This window comes from Gopherus evgoodei, chromosome 1 (genome assembly GCF_007399415.2).
Source record: "Gopherus evgoodei ecotype Sinaloan lineage chromosome 1, rGopEvg1_v1.p, whole genome shotgun sequence".
NCBI classification, from domain to species: Eukaryota; Metazoa; Chordata; order Testudines; family Testudinidae; genus Gopherus; species Gopherus evgoodei.
The window spans coordinates 282,673,605-282,695,670 of NC_044322.1; the positions used below are offsets into that span (position 1 = coordinate 282,673,605).

Sequence of the window (22,066 nt, forward strand, 5' to 3'; positions counted from 1 at the left end):
CAGTTGGCAGTTACGGTGAGGATGGTATTTAGTGACTTCACCATAAAAGAAGAGTTACTAAAAGTATTGCCTATGAAAGGGTGAACAACGGATGAGGACGTCTATAATTTATTCAAATCATACGCAACATCAATTAGTATGCCACTACACGAGCTGTCTGCTATCACCACTGATGGGGCACCAGCAATGATGGGCAGCACCAATGGATTAATTGCACTCTGTAAGAAGAATGAATCCTTTCTGAACTTTATGTCTTATCATTGTATTATCCACCAAGAAGCTGTGTGCGTCAAAGTTCTCTCTTTTCAATACATTGTGAATGTTATTAAAATAATTAACTCTATTCGAGCGAAACCTTTGCAACACCGATTTTTTAAGGCCCTGTTGGAAGATGATTATGATAAACCATCTGATCTTATCTTGCACACAGAAGTATGATGGCTGAGCAAAGGTAAAGTTCTTGCATATTTTTTAAGTCTAATAGAAGAGATCAAAGAATTTCTGAAGTCCACAAATCAGAACTTCGAGCAACTAGAAGACTCCAGCTGGTTAACAGACTTGGCTTTTCTTGCCGACATCACTGACAAATTGAACATTTTAAATCTTGAGCTCCAGGGAAAAGACAAACATGAGGCTCAAATGATAGGTTCTGTAAAACCATTCAAAGCAGAACTGATCTTGTGGATGTCACATATGAAGACGAAGTCTCCTGTACATTTTCCAAGTATAAAGAAAAATGGTATGTGACAGTGATTTTAACCCATCACCATTTGTTATCTACATTCCAGCACTTCTGGAACAATATGAAAAGAGATTTCAACAGTTCATCATCATTGAGCCTGTAGTTGCCTTTCTTGTGAATCTTTTTACTTGCCAAATAGAGGTAACAGAAATGGCTACATTAATTGCGAGTCTCATTCAAGTAAGAACAGAAGACATAGAACTGGAGATTTTGGACCTTCAAAAAGATATTATTCTAAAACCCTGCGCAACAGATAAAAACTTTTGGAATCTGGTTGACCGAAAAAAGTTTCCTGCCTTAAAAAACATAGCATACAAAATAAATTCTTATTTCAGTTCCACTTATCTATGCAAAGGTCTGTTTTCAACAACAAACATCATAAAATCAAAAAATAGAACTCGGCTTACAGATGCCCATCTTGACAGTTGCTTATGAACAGAAATATCATCCTACTCTCCCAACTACGAAAAATTGGTTGAAGAAATGCAGTGCCAAAAATCACACTGACTTTATTAGAAAAACCATGTGAATTATTATACCTATTTTCCATTAAGTGCTGATGAGTTCGTATGATTAACTTGTGTTTAACTTTTTTCCATATTTGTTAGTATTGTTACTTGTATCTGGATTTCAATAAACAAAGAATATTTGTTAATTAACCATAATTGGCTATGTTAAAGTAAGAATAACAAATATATTTGGACCAGCAGTTCAATAATGTTTTACTTTTTAAAAATAAATAAGATGAAAACCGTTTATGATATTTATTTTGTAAAAACTCCTTCATTTTCCTTACAGGTAGATAAAAAAGAGCAAATTCACCAGGTAAGGTGAAAGAATAATTGCAGAATAATTTAATTAACACCTTTTACCTTTTTTAGCTTATGGATTCATATATTATGTAATATTATATATGATGTTTTTTGTATTATTTAATGTACAAATACAAAACAAGCCTTAAAAAATTGTTGGCGCCTGCTACACTCTTCTGAAAACATTAATGTGCTATTGGCCTGAAAAATGTTGGGGAACCACTGACATAAGTATTGCTATAGACACAGGGGAAAATCATTGTTTGCATGCAGACATTGATGTAGAAGCACACCAGAAGTGAAAGCTGAAAATCTGGCTCTGAATAGCTTCCTCATACCCATTTATTTAACCTTTGAAAGAAACACTCTAGCTTTTCTCCAGATTTAATAGCTATTATATTAATTGGTTTCTCTGTGAGTCAATAATCATTTGGATTGGATCCCTATGACTCCTGGCATGTTTCAAAAGGGAAGTTACTGCCTGGTTAGGCAGGAATGGTGTGAGCCATTAACTCCAAACGGCCTGATTATTATCCTGTCAGGTCTGGACGGTTTTTCCCCTGCTTTTTCAGTTGGAAAGTGCTCCATAAACTATATAGATTTAGAAACAGGCGCATCCATGACAATACAGAACAAACAGATTGGTTATTGCCATTCATACTTACTGGCACTGCAGGTCTAGTATTTTCTGTAGCTCATCTAATCCAGCAGGTTAAGATTTAGGGTTCCTCCCTCTCCTTATTATTCCTCTTGCATAAAGTGATCATGTCATAAAGCTGTAGGGAGACATTTGTCATTTCATTGAATCGATATATGCTGCTACTGTCTCACATAGTGTGTAGATACACATAACACCAGAATGCCCCCTGAAATTCATTGAGAACTTTATAGCTTTCCTGCAGGAGGTGAAACTGTCTCAGGGATTCTGGGGTGGCTAGTAGTTTAAACCCTAGTAACAGAGGAATCCGCCAACAAATTACACCTACTATATATCAGACTTTTTGAGTTTGGCTGGTTTTTCATCCCCGTGTGTCAAAAACAGACCGGGCAAAACTCTTAAGCTACGGCAGCAGGGTAGGAGTGGATCTAATCCCCGGGGATGTGCAAGGCAGGGGCATTGTAGCCTCCCATGCTAACCCGAGATCCGGATCAGCAGCAGCAGCAGCAGCAGCAGCATAAAACACGGCAGCATTGCGGGGCGTCTCCTCCTCAAAGCCACCATACCATTATAAACTGAGCCGGTAGCAGGATCTGTCAGTGCTGCGGAAGCTGCTGCTGCTGCTGGGGTGTGGGGGGCGAGGACAGACTATCATGGCTGGACCTGTCTTGCTGTGCGTGTGAATGTACGTGCCTGGATTGATCTTCCAAAGCCAGTGGCGCTTGGGGCAGGAGGAAAGGTGCAGGGATCATAAGGACACGGCTAAACAAGAGGCTGGAGGAAAGCAGCCTGCAAAGCCAGCCCCCAGTGGAGAGGCAGCAAGACTCCCAGCCTGCGCACGGGGAAGGCACTGAAGTATACTTACAGCCGGAAACCCGGGGATTACATACGCTCCCGGCCCTGGGCTGGAGGCACCATCTTTGTTGAAGGCAAAAGGGCTGAACAGGAAATGCCCTGCCCCCATCCTTCCTAAGGGGACCAGTCCTCCGGGGAAATGCAGCCGCCATGTTTGTTGAGGTCAAATGTTTTGGCATAGAAAGCGCAGCAGCCATCAGTATTGTGGAGACAGGCACTCCCAAGTGTTAGACTAGCAGAGAGCACTTACGTGGGAAATGTCATGTAAGTGTAACATGAGAACAGTGTAATCAATACCCCGAGACAATGTTCTTTGTCTGGAGCGGTGTTGCAGCCCTGGGAGCCCAGTCAGACAAAGGTAAAATCTTTGATTGGACCCACCTCTGTTAGAAAGAGAGAGAAGTTTTTCTAGCTACACAGAGCACTTCTGCAGGTCGGGGGTGACATTGGTCTTTGTCCTTAACAACCAGCTTGATTGTTATAGTGCTCATATATCCATCCATGAAACAAATTACTATTTAAAATGCTCAAAAGTCAGAACTGTGATAGTCCAGGCTGAACATGTAACATTGACTCTGCCCCATTGTGCATAACACTGCTCTACAGCCAAAATGCTTCTGAAATAAATGTAGTCCAACTTTACTAATTCTGGGTCACTGAGAACGAAAATGATGCTTAAAATTGTTGACTGACTCTAGTTTTCAAGATATGCTATTGGGTCAGTATATACGACCCTTGACTTGGGAATGGCGGAGGATAAATGAGTTATAAAGGGAAGGGATCTCAATTTAAACCAGAAATGAGTAAAATACAAATTTGACTGGATCTATGAATAAATCTATGACTGGGTTTGGACAGTACTTGCTTTTGAGGCAAAACAATGAATGATGCAATCTGAAGCTGGTATTGCGTCATACATGATATGAATTGCATCATGTTATTCCTAGATGGCATGGATGATGCAATCATAACGAAGCTTACATCACTCTGCTGAACAAATTGCCCTATATCAGCTCTAGAAATCATCCAGTGTGGTGCTCTCTTATTTGTCAGTGTTTGATTTTGCAAAGGGACACATTTCTGTTTAGCCAAAGTAAGCAGAGATGCCTCGTACTTGTGTGAACAGTGCAGATAACTTCTGCTATGTTTGTGGTGAAGTGACTTTTGCATCACAAAAGCGCAGTATAACCACTCTGGTTAAGAAAGCCTATCACCTTTATTTTTGCTGCAAAATTGTAGATCAGGACAAGAGGTGGGCCCCACACATATGCTGCAACACTTGTGCAACAAATCTTGGCCAGTGGTTGAACAGGAAAAGGAAATCTATGCCTTTTGCAGTGCCAATGATTTGGAGAGAGCCAACAGATCATAGCAGCAATTGTTACTTCTGCATGGTACCACCAGTTGGGAAAGGTGTGTCGAAGAAAAAGTGGACTGTGCATTATCCAAACATTCTATCAGCTATATGCCCAGAACCCCACGGAGGAGGACTGCCGGTTCCTGATGCACCAGAATCATTCTCACTTGAGTCAGACGAGGAAGAGGAAGAGGATGAAACTTCTGGTCCTGAACCATCAATGTCACAGGACCCACATTTTCTCCCACCCTCCTCCTCTGAACCACACCTCATAACACAAGGTGAACTGAATGACCTTGTCAGGGATTTGGAACTACCCAAGAGTAAGGCAGAGCTGTTGGGCTCCAGACTACAGCAGTGGAATCTCCTGGCAGGCTATCAGGGCAAATGGAGCCCATCAATGCTTGCAGACTGTTGCTGGACAGGGACAAGAGATGCTCCATTTAATGAATACAAGAGACAAGCCAAGAAGCGCCAAGTAGACACTGAATAGGACTAAACTATGTACATAATAGTTTTTGCCTTTTGTTTCATAATAAATTTTAATTATATATAACCCTTTTGCTGATTTTTAAAGTGTTACATAAACAGGACAGGTGAAATATCATGTAAAGCAACCATAAACACATGAAAAGACCTAGGTTTTTATGATTAAAACTCTACTATCTACACAATATACAAAGACATAAAATGTAAAAACTTAAATATCTTAGAAACAGTAGCCAGTTGTTTTAATTGTCATATTTGAATTCAGCACATCAAAATACATAATAAATAGCACATTTTATCTCTGAAGCAGACGACTTCTCAAAAATTGTAGACCAGTGTAATCAATTAAAGTACAGTCATTTAATTTTAATCTATAGCAAACTGTAATATCTATAGATGTATAATTATAATATCAAAAATCTATTGGATGGAAACAGTTTGGCTCAATGTTTAGATTTTGCCCAAATGTAGAAAACCTACCTTTATTACAAATGTTGCTATATTGTTTATTTACAATGGAAATTGTTTTTTTAAACAAACATCTTTCTACAGTGATTACAACTCAAATAATGCAGTATTGAAAATATACAAATTAAAACAGACTGTAAACAAAGGTGAAACTGACTTGATTGTCCAAATTGAGCGAAATTCAAAAAAGTAAACAATATAAGTGAAAAGTAGATTGTTTTTTTTTTAATTATTTGCCCGTTTTAAAAATCTAAGGAGTCATTATTAGTAATACAGGCTCTAATTCCGCAGGGGACACACATGCTTAACTTTACTCACTGTGAGTAGTCCCATTGACTACAATGAAACTATTCATTCAGGGCATGTAGTTAAGCACTTGTCTTTGCAGGATCTGGGCCATCAGTGAGCCTGCAATTGCACATGTACAGCAGAGCCCCCTTCTGCATTGTAGGATGGAGTCCATAGGCAAAACAAAATGTTTCCTCACAACACGACTTTAAACTCAAAGTGCCCCTTTTAAACTGAGATAAACAGAACTAAGGCTCCCTCTTCCAGAGTTAGTTTGGTATTACTAAATTTACAAATTGACTATAATGAGAATTCATATTTATGGACAAACTCACTTTGGGGTGTTCAGGATTTTGGTGTTTTTTTTATAACGGCAATGTTCTTTCACAACTGTTTTTGTGAGTGGAAATTAATTTAGCAACCTTGTCTTAAAATAAAAACAAAAAACAAGCACCAAAAATGCTGGGAATTTCCTTATTTAAAAAAAAAAAAGATTTTAATGAATGATAGTAGTTTCCCAAGTAATGGGAAGAGTGGCTGTGGCACTGAAATGATTATGCACACAGGAGAATGGGAATGGTGTCTGCATTCTAGTACTAAAAACTTTCTGACAGGGTTACATCTGAAAGGGAAGAAGAGGGAAGTGATGCATAAATGTGGCCTGATTGCATCTCCAAGTCTGAATGAGGGGATGGGGTAATGTCTGTTCTCTGCCATTCTTTATATTCCTTTAGGACTCTGATTGGCTAAAAGGAGGCTGGCTTTCTCTGTCTGTCGGTCTCCCTCAACCCAACCCATTCAGTCTCTGTTGGCTGCTATGCCTCCAAAACTTCAAGGTCTACAGTGTCCAGGACTTTCCCTTCTGGATTCCAATGATTCACAGCTGCTGTCAGCCACAGTAGTCTGTACTCACAGCACTATTGCCCATATGCTAGTGTGATATTCATATATTATTATGTATATTACATTAGCATCCCAAGTGTAGTAGGTGTTGTATAAGCACTTAGGGAGACAACAATCTAAGAACCAGAATCTGCTAAGTCTTCAGTAGGATTCAGCAGGATTCCAATCCTGTCTTAAAGAGACAGAGACAGAGTTTAGTTTCCACAAGTATGTCAGGAACAGCATTTTACAAAAGTGGGAACAGCACTGAGATATCCTCAGTCACCCCTTTCTCTATCCCCAAGTGGTTAGTTGTGTTACTGCTCCCCTCTGAGATATCAGTTACATGGCTCCCTTTCAAAACCTGAGCCACTGGTTGGGTGCCTAAGTCCACAGATGCTGAAACAGCTGTTCTGTCCAGGACAACTCCCCCATGTAATCAGTGAGGAGACATTCCTGTACTCCCACCAATTCTCTCTCAGCTTTCTTCTCTGGGCCCCCATCTAAGACATACATTTCTGTGTTCTCTAAAGTGGGATCTATCCCCTGTTCAGCTGTGAAGGGCTCACAGCTAACAGCTGGAACAGTTTTCACTGGCAAGCAGTATACCCTCCTCCCTCTCTGAGCTGGGTTACAGAATCAATGGATCCCTCACCCACCTCAGTGGTCTCTGTGATTCCATCACCCTTCATTGGTCTTCCCTAGGGGCAGCTCTTCACTACCCACTGGATCGGCAGGTAGGGATCGATCGATCAGGGATCAATTTATCACATCTCATCTACACGCGGATAAATCGATCCCCGAACGCACTTCCTGTCAACTCCGGAACTCCAGCTCACAAGAGGCGGAAGCGGAGTCGACGGGGGAGAGGCAGCGGTCGACTCAACACCGTCCTCACGGCCAGGTAAGTCGACCGAGGATACGCCCCCTTCAGCTATGCTATTCACGTAGCTGAAGTCAGCGTATCTTAGGTCGACACCCCCCTCTCCCCGCCCGTGTTTACCAGGGCTAAGACACATTTCTCTATGCACCCTAGAGTGAGGTCTGTCCCCTGCTAACCTGCTGGCAGCCAGCAACCTGAACAGTTTTCTCACTGACAGGCAACACACTCCCCTCCCCCCGGAAAAGATGCTGCCTTTAGCTATAGGGCAGCAGGAGCTGGTCTCAACCACACCCATCCCGGGAAGCATACAGTTTTCCACTGCTGCAGAGGAATTAAAGAGAGTCTCCCATTCCTCCAGTAGTTCCTGAGATTTTACCCTTTCCCTCTGGGGTTCCAGCATAAAATTTCATTTTAACAGCCCAAGCTACACGGAAGAAATCATTCCCCAGGAACAAGGCAATCAGGTTATTTACCACAGCCACAGCCAATACAGTTTCCATTTCCAAATCCTCAGTTTCTATGTGCACTTTAGCCAAAGGCACAAGGATTTTGTAACCTCCTACTATTATAAGTTCTGCCATCTGTCCTCACAGTAAGTCACTTTCCTGTACAACATTCCTTCTAACCAGAGAAATTTCTGCCCGTGTCTTCCCACCCAAGGCATTCCTTGCCATTAATCCTGACAGCCTTCATGTGTTTCATGCCTGGCTGTGGAGAGGCTACTTTTACAAACCCCGTATGATAAGTGGCAATTGTCTGAGGTGCCTCTTGTTCTGGGTAGCAGCATTCACATGAATTGCTTGCTGCCTGTTCCCTCCCAGCACAGGACATTTATTTCTTAGGCATTCAGTGGAATTACAGTGATAGCACTTTCTGGGTTCCTCTGTTTTTACAGGAGATTTGGGACAAGGACTAGAGGAATGGATTTGGGGAGGTGAGTGCCCCCCCATCTTCTTCCCAGGGGTAAAACGGGAACCCTGCTTTCCATCAGGTTTAAGTCTCTCTGTCTGTGACTTGTTTGCAATAGATGCTTGAGTTTGCTCAAATTGATCAACTAAAGTAGCCAGTTCATCAACAGTTTTCACCTTTTTATCCCATAAACACGGTTTCACATCATCACTACATATACTCAGGAAATGTTTCTGAGCAACAAGATCACACATTTCTTCAAACCTTGTAACTCCTTTTCCCTTTACCCACTTTTCCATCAAATCTTTCATCTGGTTTACATATGCCACATTACTCATCCCAGCACCCCTCTTAAGGCTTCAAAATTGTACTCTATATGTTACAGGTGTAATCTGAACCTGTATTAAAACCATTTCCTTTAATTTACCATAATCTGAAGCATCTCTAATTGGCATCTTGCTGCATATATCCAGAGCTCTCCCAGACAACTTTGCAACCAAACTGGGCATCTTTTGGTCCTCAAGAATCTCATGAAATATAATAAAGCCTCTCAAAGGTGATAAAATATTCAGCAATATCCCATTTTGCTGTATGTAGGACACAACCATTCCCATTTGTGGATCTTTGTAGCAGTAGGACTCCCTGGTGTTTGGGGGTTCTGGTTCTGCCTCTGCCTCTCTATCAAGTCCAGCTGGTGCTTTCTCTCTCTTTCCTTCTCTATTTCTTTGGCTTGCAGTTCCTTGGCCTTTCGGTGTGCAGCTTCTTATCTAGCATTCTGTGTCTCAATTTCCAGCTGTTTTAATGCCATACATCTCATGTGTTCTTCCCCTCTCTTCTGCCTGCAATTTGCACAGCTCCAGCTTCTTACTAGTTTCACTTTCACTCATTTTGCTGCTTTTCTGTCCCTACTTCCCTTTCCCAAAATAAGTAAACAGAATATAACAAACTGGTAACCTCTTTGACTGATCTCAAGCCACCACACTTAGAACTCACTACCAGTGTACCGAGTGCTCTCTCAGAACAACAAGCTGTGCATTTAATCCTACCAGCTATGCCACTGTGACAGGTTTCCTCCCAGGGTGCTACCTCGAACTAGGGTACCACTGAGCCCTCTGACCCACCAGTCTGGGCTCCCTCTTACACTGTGCTGTTGTGACAAGCTTTAAAGCCCTACAGCCTGCACTTTCACCAGCATTCACACAGATAGGGACACACCCAGCTGCAGTTACACACAGGCTCTCTCACCACCAGCCTCCCAACCTAGGGACCCCAGAGCAGTACCATCCTGCTCTGGTCAAATCTGGCCAGTATATGGGTTTAATACCCAGTCTACCTATCCCTTGATGTGAAGAGAACAATGCACACTTGTAGTGATCAAGCAGAGATTTTCCCAAAGCAACTCTAGTCAAAGCTCACTGGTTTGGATTAAAACATAAAATAAGTGTATTAACTACAAAATATAGATTTAAAATGATTATAAATGATAGCAAACAGATCAAAGCAGATTACCTAGCAAATAAACAAAAGCACAACCTAAACTTAATATACTACATAGATTGGATATGAATAGCAGATTCTCACCCTAACTGATGGTACAGGCAGACTTGTAGGTTCTTAAGGCACAAGCTACACTTGCTTTGCAGCTTGGAATCCCCAGGTGTTTCATACACAGGCTAAAAATCCCTTTACCCTGGGTCCAATACTTTCCCCAGTTCCTCAGGTGTTTCCAGGAGTCTTCTTGTGTGGGGAGTGAAGAATCCCAGATGATGTCACTCCCTGCTTTATATAGCTTTAGCCTATGGTGGGAACCCTTTTGTTTCAAAGCTTGGTTCCCAGACTAGTTTGTGGAAAAATACTGACATCCCAAGATGGGAATCCAGCATCATATGGTCTTGACACATGTCCTTGTGGAGTCATAGCAGCCATTACTTACAGGCTGTTTGTAGCATTCTCAGGAAGGCTCACCAGATAGGGGATAAGCTTCTCCTAAGGTCTATTGTTTTTCCTAATGGCCTATTTCCCTGATTAGGCCCTTCCCAATCAGCTACATTTGAAATACAGATATGTAGTCAATATTCATAAATTTGAGTACAAAAATTATACATGCATACAAATAGGATAATAATGTTAATCAAATCATAACATTTTCAATTACATCTCATGATTTATCTTATACAAAATTCATCATAATTATGTGATAATCATAACAACAATACTATGAGGAATATGGGGTGCAGCATCACACCTGTAACTAGATCTTTGCAGGGAGATTCCAGTGATCATATGGAGTCCTATTACAATCAAACAAACTCTGCAGGCTTGTGGGTGCACCTGCAAGGGACTCCTGGCAATACTGGGGCCTAAAGGAAATGAGGGTGTGAGAAAAGGATATAGCATACAAGCAAAGAGATCAGAGTGATGACTGACATCTTGGGTTAGTTTCATTGGGTTTATGTCATTGTTGGTTTATGTTTTTAATAAATTTATATATTCTATATAATTTTTTTTTATGTCTATAAAAAAAGCACTGCCTCTCTGGCTGGCCACTATTCATTCTTAATTTTTTATTCATTGCTTGCTTTGTTATAAATTATTTTGAACCCTTTCCTAGTTCTGAAACCCCCCCTAGCAGAATCTTCATACACCATCTGTGGAGTACTTGAGGGTGGGATCTTTATACCCCTGCAGAGAGATGCATGGTGATACCTTCCCTTAAGGTAGAAGCCCTTCAACACCAGTCAGGTAAAAATTTTCATACAGGTCCATACTTTCTCTTTTTTTTATACTGCTAGGAGTGAAGTCAACAGGGCTTTGCTCAGGCCCATTAGTCTGCCTATGAGACACAGATGCAGAATCAAGGCCACAAGGAACAATTTGTTCTTCAGTTATAGAATACCAAAATGGTTGGACCTAGAGAAAGCAATTTCCCTGTCTTTTGACTGTTCTTCCTCTCTTTAGTAACACTGCAAATCAATTTGGCCTCCATTCACTGTTTTACAGGCTAGTTGATACTACTACTATTAGATTAAATTAGTTAGACTGTCCAATTTTAAAAGATATTTATTGCTACTTGGGGTCTTGTACTTGAGAAACCTGTTTTCAGCAAGTTATTCTTATTTTATCTATGTTAGTACAAAATTTCATTACACACATAGCTGCTTCAAGAGAAATTTGCTAGCCAACTTCTTGGATTCTCCCTAAGACATTCAACAAACATTCTAAGCTTCCTATTTTAAACTCTTCTAGTCTCCTGCTGTCTCCTATTAACTGTTTAGAACATGCAAGGTTGTTGTAGGCATGTTGGTCCAGGATATTAGAGACAAGGTAGGTGAGGGAATATATTTTATTGCATCAACTTCTGTTGGTGAGAGGTTGAGTTTACACAGAGTGCTTCTTTGGACCAACAGAAGTTGGTCCAGTGCAAGATATTACCTCACCTTCCTTGTCTAACTTTTTAGAGCCACGTTTAACAAAAATTGGCTAGTTTCCACACCACAGAAACCCACTCAAAACTTCAAAGTGATTTTGGTGGGGAGCTTATATATGTCAAGAGAATTTTTGTCAAAACCAAACTTGTATTCAGACTATATCCTCATTTATAAACTCCTCTTTTGGAAGCAGAAAGCAATATATTGTGTTTAGCCTGATACGTGATATCTGGAAAAAATCAGTAGCAAATATTCCCCAAAGGATTCCGTATCTACATGCTACATAACTTTAATAAATATGATCTCATAATAGCACATGAGGGGATAAACTTCAAAAAACCTTGCCACTTGCTTGTTTCTTAATTAGAAGGCTGTATGTAATTTCCTGTGTCTTCTGATAGTCACATTATGTATTTTTTACATAATTCTTTGAAGATGTAAAACTCTCCAAGTGTTAAAAAATAGGACCACTAGTAGTAGTATTTATTGCATTCTTTCCCCCCATGCAATTGAATGACTGTGTGTTTCATATTTGAACATGGGTCACTAGGTTAGTTGCACTATCCATCAATTTATATTTTGTGAACTATCACTATAATGCACTTTGCGTTTGACCCTGTGAAGTGCTGCGCTTGCCCAGCTTCTGTGGACTTTAATGGGAATTGAAGGTGCTCAGAAGTACACAGGATAGGACCAAATTTCATGGTTTTTTTGGGGGGGGGTCTATCATTAATGAGTTTCTCTATATGATTAACAACAATATTTAGTCCTAACGGATCTTTTTATTACTGTTTTTTTTTAATCTACTTGAAATCTGTTGGGGTTGTTGTAACAAACATTTGGACTCATTACTCAGTGGAGGCATTGATTTCAATCTGTAAGTGTGTGCTCAGCCACATGGAAGTACCACACACAGAGCTGCAATGTATACAGTATTATACATAGTTACCTACTTTGCACCTCATTTGAACAGCTGCATAAAACTTAAAACAAATGAGAAAAACTTTCCCATATAAGAGTAATATTGGTAAATTAGGACTCATCTCAACAAATATATTGGTATTTTTACAGTGATTTTACTGTACTTCAGATGCCATATACAGACTAATACTTATTGTTTATTGTTAATAATAGTATCTTTATTAAATATGAACCCCTCTCTCTCAAGACTCTCTTTTTTATCTAGATATTTGAAAATGTAATTCTTAAATGACAGGAGCCTATGATCCATAGATCCAATAGCGTGATTTAATGTAATTTTGTCACATGTGATCAAAGCACTTTCTTCTGAGTGAGGCTAGGTGTCAGACATCATGTGTGTTTGAGTGATGACAGGTGCTTGCTTTTTATAACCCAATTTATTTTTTAAACTCAGTTTGCAGCACATATTGTATCTGGGGACTGCAGTAGGGATTAAAGAAAAGAGTGGCTGTATTACCAGAATGTGTTGCCTTGAAGATGTAGGCAGTCACAGCAAGCCTGCTACCATCTGCTCTGAATGCTGACAACTCTCCTTTAAGAAACAAAAATAGCAGCTGCTGCAGCTGCTCCTGAAAATTTTGCCACCTTGTTCTGAAAATCTGATTTGTAAGTAGTTTAAATCACTGACAATTAAGCAGATTTGAAGTTGTTTATGGAAACTTTTCTCAGCTATTTGTTGGAGACTGTACTCCGGAAATATCTGCAACAAGGCTAAGAATATATAAACCAAAGTATTACTGGTTAGAGTTAACATACTACATGTGCTAGGCGTATTTTGCATTAATGAGATGAGTCTGACTTAAACCTCCCCCCGCCCTCCCCCCCCAAAACCAAAAAACCTCCATACCTTTTTTCCTTCAGTTCTTTCACTGATGTATGGCTTACAGCAAAGTTAATATTTTATGTAGGCCCAGGACACATTACAACCTAAAAGGCAGGCTTCAATGTATACTGGGTTTGAAAAGTGTTTTAAAAGAGTTAAAATGTATTTTATCAATATATATTTTATCACTTAGGTAGCATTTCTGTAGAGGCAGTCTGTTAGCAAATCTAAAAGAATATTTGAAAGTAGTCAGCCCTCAAAAAAGTGGCATGCCCATTTTCTGAGATGATTTGAATATGAGGCATTTAAATTATTTTAAAATAATGGCTAAATAGCACCTTACTCTAACACTTCCATACATTCAGGTTAATGTTTTTACCTCACATACATGTACAAATGTCAGTTTTACAAGAATATACATTGAGATTAATAAAATCACTACTTGACTCAAACTGGTGTACCAATATATCATTTACACATTATTGTATTTTATTGAGACAGTCACACAAATGGACAAGTTCTTCCTTCTTGTGCAGCAACACCAGTGACCTGGAAGCGGTATATTATAATTGTACCTAAAGTGCAACTGAGATGCTTGTCAGGCTTTCAGATACCACGGAGAGTTTGTAGGGCTGGCAGTGAGAAAATGCAATATTTGTAAATAGAGCAAAACTGATACGGAATCATGGATGACAATAAACAAGAAACCTCAGGATCCATTTATACAGTTACTCTTCAGAGCAGAGCCGTGTGGTCTCTGAAAGCTTCCCTTCACAATTTCCTATTTTTCTGGTGGCCTGCTTGTTTCTCTCAGATGTATACAGAATATAAGGAATCATATTATCCAGGCCTGTGGTAACCAAACACTGACACCTGCAATGTCACATCACCTGAATCTGTATTTAACGTGCATACATCTGAATTTTTTTTTTTAAATGAACATCTGACTGGACCTGTGCCTTCCTTGGCATGATGCAAACTATTACTTTGATTTATTGTATAGTGCCCAGAAGTGTCACAGGCACTTCACAGAAGAGGGAGAAATTCATAGAGCAAAATCCTGACCGCACTGAAGTCAATAGCAAAGCTCACTGACTTCAATCATGCCAGGATTTTACTCATTGTCTTTGCCCCTAAAGAGCTTAGGCCCAGATCCACAAAGGTACTTACATGCTTAAGTCCCAGTTTTAGGTTCCACTGCAATCCACAAAACCCCAGCCAAACTCTGTAGGTGCCTAAATTCATTCAGCGTCTCAGTTTTCAGGTTAGATGTTCCCTAAGTGATTGTTTCTGCCTCCGGGCACAAGGGCTGCTGCCTCCCTCTAGGTATCTCACACCTAAGTCCCAGGGCAACTCACAGCCTTGGGGAAGACAGGTATTCATAGTCATGCATGAGACCTGATCTGGTAGGTAGTCTCTGAACACTCCTATGGGATCAGATGCCATTCAAATTGGCTGGAGGTATAAGGTGGGCCCCATCACTAAGTTTAGCCCAATGATTAGAACACTCACCTGGGATGTGGGTGACCGAGATTTACTTTCCCCCCTTTCTATCAGAGGGGAGAAAGGATTTAAACAGGCTTCTCCCACATCTCAGGGACGCTGTGCTATGGGACTCCCTCAGTCTCTCCTGTTGAAACTGTTCCATGGTGGCTAACCAGTGAAAGTGATAGGAACTGAGAGACTGGAGGCAGAGGTCTCCTACCTCAGGTGGATGCCATAACCACTGGACTAGTTCCTCTCTCGCTCGCTCGCTCTGGCCCAAAGACTATTTAAATATCCACAGTGGAACAGTCATTGGGCCTGAGAGAGAGCAAGCGAGAATGACTCTATAATTCCATGGTTAGAGCACCCACCTGCGAGGTGGGAAACCCTGGGTCAAGTCCTCCAGCACCTAACACCCTTTCCTTGGCATCTCCCATTGGCTACCTTAGATAGCTCTGCACCTAGTGTGTTGCCTTTTGTGGATCACATTCTTAGGTACCTGTCCTTTCTCAAACACTATATAGGGAGGCTAGGTGTCTAACTAAGCCTTATGGATCACGGTGTTGTTCGCATGCTTTTCTAGGTACTGAAAAGTTAGATGCTGCAACGTTCAGTGATGCTGTGCCTAAGTCAGATGCTGCAACGTTCAGTGATGCTGTGCCTATGTCCCTTCATAGATCCCTCCTGGCCAAAGGAAGTATAGACATGAAGCAACGAGTTAGATTGACAATCAGGAAGAGATGGGCAGGAAATGATGAGAGCAACATCAAGATGACCATGTGGTTAATCCATTTAAGGCATGTGCTCATCTTGGTGTTTTCTTTAAATATAAAGCAATAACTGGAAATAGTAAATGCAGTTCTGGTTGCTTAAGTTCATCAGCAGCAATAGAAATTGGAAGTTGATTAGCTCTGTGTTTCCCCTGTAGTTAGGGCAAGAATGCAGAAGCAACACTTCAGGACTGCATGACTTTCTTTGGCTAAAATATCTAGATTAGGGTGGCCTGTCAAAATATGACCACCACTCTGATAATGTTATTATTTTCTTTAAACATTGATTACTAGAGATCAAAATGCCAGACTTTACACGTGACCACACATTAAAATAAAGGCATTACAAAGTTATCGATTCTTTTAGAAACTCCCTCACAAATATAATTATTGCAACAACAACAACAACAACAACAAAACAAAAAACCAACAACCCACACCTTTGGGAGGATTCTTTATACAAAGTAGCGTCTGGTGCTATATTAGCATCTAAATATTTTATTTTCTACATGATAGTTTCCCCCCCCCCCAAGTGATAAAAGAGCCAAAACGTACTTAAATTGGTTGTACCAGTTTTACAGTCAATTAGGACTATACTTTTCAGTTGGCAGTAGAATGGCATTCCATTTTAAGGACAAAAAAAGTGAAATCTGAGCCTCTACATTTGTTTATTTAAAAACACATCTAATTTGTCAAATCTCTCATAAAACTTCTGAAACCAAGTTGGGAATAGAAAAATACACTACATGGTTATCAGTTTAACTTAGAACAAATAATACAGATTCACAGAAACCATTTCTGAATGTATCTAGAAAACTAAAATTTTATTCAAGACATTTAATGTAAAGTGTATTACAAAATTTAAACTAAATAATATAGACTGCGTGATATAAAACGGAGGTTGTATTTTCAGGAATTCTCTCTCCTTAGGACATGTTGGCAGTAAAAGATCTAGTTTATTAATTAAATATGGCACACACACTATTGAAATATATACAAATTAAGCAAGGAGACTTGGTATAAAAAAAATCCCTTGCTAGGTAAAATTGAGACCCAGGAACAGAGGCATGTCACAAGAGAGTTTCAAGTATAGTTTAGAAGAGTTTGGAAGGCTCTCTTTCCAAAATCACCTCTACATGCAATTTCATGATGACCAGCAATGGAACAGTGGTGGTGACCTGAAACGGATGTGCCATGTTTTCTTTCCTACCTGAAGCCAGAAAGGACTTCCTATGCTACTGGAGGAGAAGACTTGGATTGGAGAGGCAAGCAGAGATGCCACTGAGAATCAGAGATGCTGAGGAGTTTCTAGACATCCAGGTTTAGGAAACATCAGTATCCCAGGTTCAAGGAAGAAAGGAACTGGCCACCAAGGAGTCAGAGACAAAGTCAGAGAGGCTAGCACCTCATAACCAGAGGCAAGAGTTCTCAGCAGTATTCTACATGGCTGAAGACAGAAAAGGATAGGCAGGCTGTGGTCACCAGAGAGAACCAGGAGGAATTCCACACAGCTAGGAGTTTCCAATCAATACCAGGTCCTCAAGACAGAAACTGTGGAAGATAAGTTTCAAGAGCCAGCTGGTCCATGGGAATGGAGAGGTGTATAGGACACAACAGTGGACAGCAGCTTGGCCCAACCTTAGAAAATGTTTGTTTACAAAGAGTTCTCCAACCATTCAAGAAAGATAGATGATCCTGGCAGGGGATTCAAAAGAATCAAAAGAACATTCTGCAAGGACAAGCAGACAAGGGGACAATGTGCTGACTTCCAGGAGCTAAGACACAAAATATCACTCTCATATTGGATAGGCTTTTGAAGTTCATAGGAAAGGAGCCACTGGTGATGGTTGCATAGGCACTAATGACATGAGATATCTCACAGATGATAGATGATTTTATGGAACATGAAAGTGTGCTGAAAAAGAGCATCCAAATTTTCTTCTTGGAGATCTTTGCTATTCCACAAGCAGAAGCAGAAACTCTGGAAATAAACCACTGGGTAGGTAAGTGGGATAGGGCTGTGAGGTTTTGGTTTTGTGGAACACTGCTTCACCTTCTAGGTGGAGAGAGGGCTGTACAGTTTGGGTGGCCTTCCCCTCAGTGGAAGTGGGATCAATCTTCTCAGGGACAGACTGGCTAGAGTAGTCAGATGAGCATTAAACTAATAAAAGAGGACGGTAAAAAGAGGGAAGAGATGAGTGCTCAATACAAAACTGAGATGTTGAGAATAAAATTAATCAAGGAACCAAAGGACATGAAGAGAAGAAATTCTTGAATTGCCTATACACCAATGCTAGGAGCCTGGGTAATAAACAAGAGGAATTGGAATTGCCCATTTATGAGCAGAAATTTGCTCTAGTTGGTATTACTGAAACCCAGTGGGATGATTCTCTTTATTAGAACGAGAAAATCAATGGTTATAATCTATTAGGAAGGATTGAGGGGGAAAAAGGAGAGGGGAGGGGAAGTGGCACTATAAAAAGTGGTATTACCTGTTTCCAAGTCACTGATCCCTTGGAAGAAAGTGATCTTGAATGCTTATGCACCAATGTCCTTACAGATAAAGCACAAGATGGGGTACTAGTTGGTGTCTGCTACAGACCACCAGATCACACTAGGGTTTAGGATGACTGGTTCCTTATGCACCTATTTATAATGTACATGAGAACCTCAGATTTATGAACACCAGAGTTACAAACTATTTGGAGCTGGAAGTATGAAATCAGGCAGCAGCAGACACAAAAAAAAAAGGCGGGTGGGGAGAGGACGGCAAATACAGTTCAGTGTTGTGTTAAATGTAAACAACTAAAAAAATAAAGGGAAAGTTTAAAAAAAGTGACAAGTAAGGAAACTCTTTTGGTGCTTGATTCATTTAAATTAAAATGGTTAAAAGCAGCATTTTTCTTCTTCAGAGTAAAGTTTCAAAGCCATATTAAGGCAATGTTCAGTTGTAAGCTTTTGAAAGAACAATCATAATGTTTTGTTCACAGTTATGAACATTTCAGAACAACCACCATTCTTGACATGCACCTGAGGAAGTGAGTATTCACCCACGAAAGCTCATGCTCCAAAACGTCTGTTAGTCTACAAGGTGCCACAGGATTCTTTGCTGCTTTTACAGATCCAGACTAACACGGCTACCCTCTGATACTTGACACCATTCTTGAGGCATTCGTAACCCTGAGGCCATGTCTACAAAGTTAAGTCGACTTCATGTAAGTCGACATGGAGCCTCCAATTTAAGCAAATTGATCTTGCATGTCACACTATGCTCATTGTGTCAGGGAGTGCATCCTCACTAGCAGGGCTTGCATCAACACATGGAGCACTGCACTGCGGGTAGCTATCCCACAGTGCATATAGCTGAGTGGAATTTTGGGTTGGGCTTAATGCCTTATGGGACCAAAACATTGGCACAGGTGCATATGGGAATATGGCGTTAGCCACCCGTGATGCACTTACCTACCTCCCTGAAATCAACAGCAAACAAACCACATCTTTTTTGCAAACCTGGGTTACTCATGTGAACACCACAGCATGAAAAGCATGGACCCCTCAGTTGCACACTGTTGTTGTGAGCATTACAAACACTTCGTGCCTTATCCTGCAGTATTTACACAGCCGATACAAGAGCCGCTGCATGGAACAATGTGATGCCACAAAAGCAGCTCTGCTGGAAGACAGAGAGAGGAGAAATTCGCAGTTGCTGGTGCCAGTCATGCATCAACTTGACATGGCTGAGTGCCATTTCTGGGCCTGGGAAACAAGCACTGACTGGTGGGACCGCATAATCATGCGCCTATGGGATGATGAACAGTGGCTGCAGAACTTTCAAACGCGCAAGGCCACTTTCCAGGAAGTGTGTGAAGAGCTTTCCCTAGCCCTTAAGCACAGCAATACTAAAATGAGAGCTGCTCTGACAGTGGAGAAGTGAATGGCAATCCCTCTGTTGAAGCTTGCAATGCCAGACTGCTATCCGTTAGTGGGGCATCAATTTGGAGTGGGTGAATCTAAACATGGGATCCAAGTTTGCTGGGCCATCAACAGACTTCTGCTAAGAAAGGTAGTGACTCTGGGCAACGTGCAGGACACAGTCGATGGTTTTGCTGCTATGGGGTTCCCTAACTGCAGTGGGGCAATAGACGGAATGCATATTCCTATCTTGGCACCACACAACCTTGCCAAAGAGTACATAAACCAAAATGGATACTTTTCAATGGCATTGCAAGCAGTGGTGGATCACAGGGACTGTTTCACTGACATCAATATGGGATGCTTGGGAAAGGTGCATGATGTGCACATCTTAAGAACACAGGTCCGTTCAGAAAGCTGCAAGCAGGGACTTTCTTTCCAGACTGAAAAAATAAGCACTGGTGATGTTGAAATACCAATCGTGATCCTGGGAGACCAGCCTATTCCTTGTTACCTTGGCTCATGAAGCCATAAACAGGCAGTCTGGACAGCAGTAAGGACTGGTTCAACCATAGGCTGAGCAAGTGCAGAGGGGTGGTGGAATGTGCCTTTGGATGTTGAAAATGTTGCTGGCATTGTTTGCTTACTAGATTAGACCTCAGTGAAAGCAATATCCCCATTGTTATTGCTGCGTGATCCATAATAGCTATGAAACAAAGGGAGAAAAGTTTCCACCACAGTGGGGTGATGAGGCAGATTGTCTGGCAGCCAGTTTTGAGCAGACAGACATCAAGGCAATAAGAAGAGTACATCAAGGGGCTCTCTGCCTCCGTGAGGCTTTGGAATACCAAACTGTCCCCTCTGTTTGCATTTTCTCCCCTGTAAACTCTCAGTGGTTTGAGCATTGGCCTGCTAAACCCAGCATTGTGAGTTCAATTCTTGAGGAGGCCACTTAGGGATCTGAGGCAAAAATCAGTACTTGGTCCTGTTTGTGAAGGCAAGGGGCTTTCAGGGTCCCTTCCAGTTCTATGAGATAGGTATATCGCCATGTATTATTATTATTAAACTCTACCCCCACCAACCACCATGCGTTGGATGAATAAAGAGCCTTTTCTCCCCCAATCTGTTGAGTTTTATTATGCACACAAACGCACAGAGACAGCAAAGAAAAGAAAGATATCAGCCCTTTTGCCCCAGGTTAACACTGTAGGGGGAAGAAACAAGGAAAGGTTGCTTACGGATGCACTGCAGTAACAATCAAAGGTGTGGGAACGGGCACCTTCTGGTCCTTGTACCCTCTCCTGGTGCATCTGACGGAGTGGGTATTCACCCACGAAACCTTATGCTCCAATACTTCTGTTAGTCTATAAGGTGCCACAGGACTGTGTCGCTTTTCACAGATCCAGACTAACACAGCTACCCCTCTGATACTGGTGTGGAGTGAAAGGGATACTGAACTCCCTCACACCCCACCTGATAGGATGTTTTAGGGAGGAGGATGTAGAACTGGGCGATTATAGCAGCAGGCTCAGCGTAAGCTGCAGAGGGACTCTAGCATCCAGCTGCCTTTCTTGACCCTCAACATGTCTGTTCCTTCATAATCCACAGCATCTCTTCCTGTATGGCATGCTCTTGTTCCCTGCATGCTCTTCTGTCCTCCCTCTCCATGTCCAGGTTCTCAGACAGTGTAATCCTCCATGCTCTGAGCTCCCTCTTGTCACTCTTGGAGGTGTGCCTTAACTCATTAAACATTGTCTTCCCGAGTTGTTTTTTTCCACCTTCTAATCTGGGAAAGTCTCTGTCCCCGTGTGGAGGATGCATCCACTGAAAAGTTTTCAGCTGCAAGGAATGCAAAGCACAAGGATACCATTGACAGTGCATACATAGTTTTTGGTGCAAGGTTAATTTTTTTTAATTAAAAAAAAAAACAAACATCATCCCTCAATACACTTCACTGGAAGCCACAACAGCCACAACATAATCACAATTCCTGGCTATTGCAAGAGTCGGTTTGCTGCTCCAGCCATGGTGAGTAAGGTGGCAAGAGGTCTTGTGCTGCTGCTTCTGTGAAGACATTCTTGGATTGGAAGTGGGAACTTGAGAAAAGCCCCTTTTCCTGTAGGAATCTGGAGGGTGCTTGAGGGAAGGCAAAATTGTAAAGCCCCCCCACCAATAGTTCGTTTGTTTTTTTTTACAAAAGCAGTACTGGGTTGGGGGAGGAAGGGAGACAAACAGGAAGCCTCCCTTTTTTCCAAATGCTGCTTGCAATACACGGTGATTCCTTCCAACTACAACCCTAGAACATTTGGGAAAGCATGATTGTG

At 41.2% G+C, this 22,066-nt stretch overlaps 1 protein-coding gene and 1 long non-coding RNA gene across 8 annotated transcripts in view; one reads left to right on the forward strand and one right to left on the reverse strand.

Moving 5' to 3' along the window:
• LOC115644342 overlaps positions 1 to 7,294 on the forward strand; it is a 56,114-nt gene extending 48,820 nt beyond the window's left edge. Inside the window, exon 3 of the long non-coding RNA XR_003998480.1 lies at positions 7,257 to 7,294. This is a non-coding gene — a long non-coding RNA (uncharacterized LOC115644342). The remainder of the gene's footprint in view (positions 1 to 7,256) is intronic.
• CRADD (CASP2 and RIPK1 domain containing adaptor with death domain) overlaps positions 1 to 22,066 on the reverse strand; it is a 141,700-nt gene that overhangs the window by 107,149 nt on the left and 12,485 nt on the right. For 3 of the 7 annotated variants that reach the window (XR_003998477.1, XM_030548550.1, XM_030548548.1), the window contains exons 1-2: positions 3,078 to 3,156; positions 2,220 to 2,330 (exon numbers count right to left, since the gene is read on the reverse strand). The exons of 2 other annotated variants lie outside the window; for them this stretch is intronic. Coding sequence is in view for 1 of the 5 variants with exons in the window: in XM_030548547.1 (XP_030404407.1) it covers positions 3,078 to 3,176 (99 nt within the window). In the remaining 4 variants the exon portion in view is untranslated. Of the gene's footprint in view, positions 1 to 2,219; positions 2,331 to 2,778; positions 2,889 to 3,077; positions 3,411 to 22,066 lie in introns of those variants that run through there. 2 more of the 7 variants (XM_030548549.1, XM_030548547.1) reach the window with 2 other exon arrangements.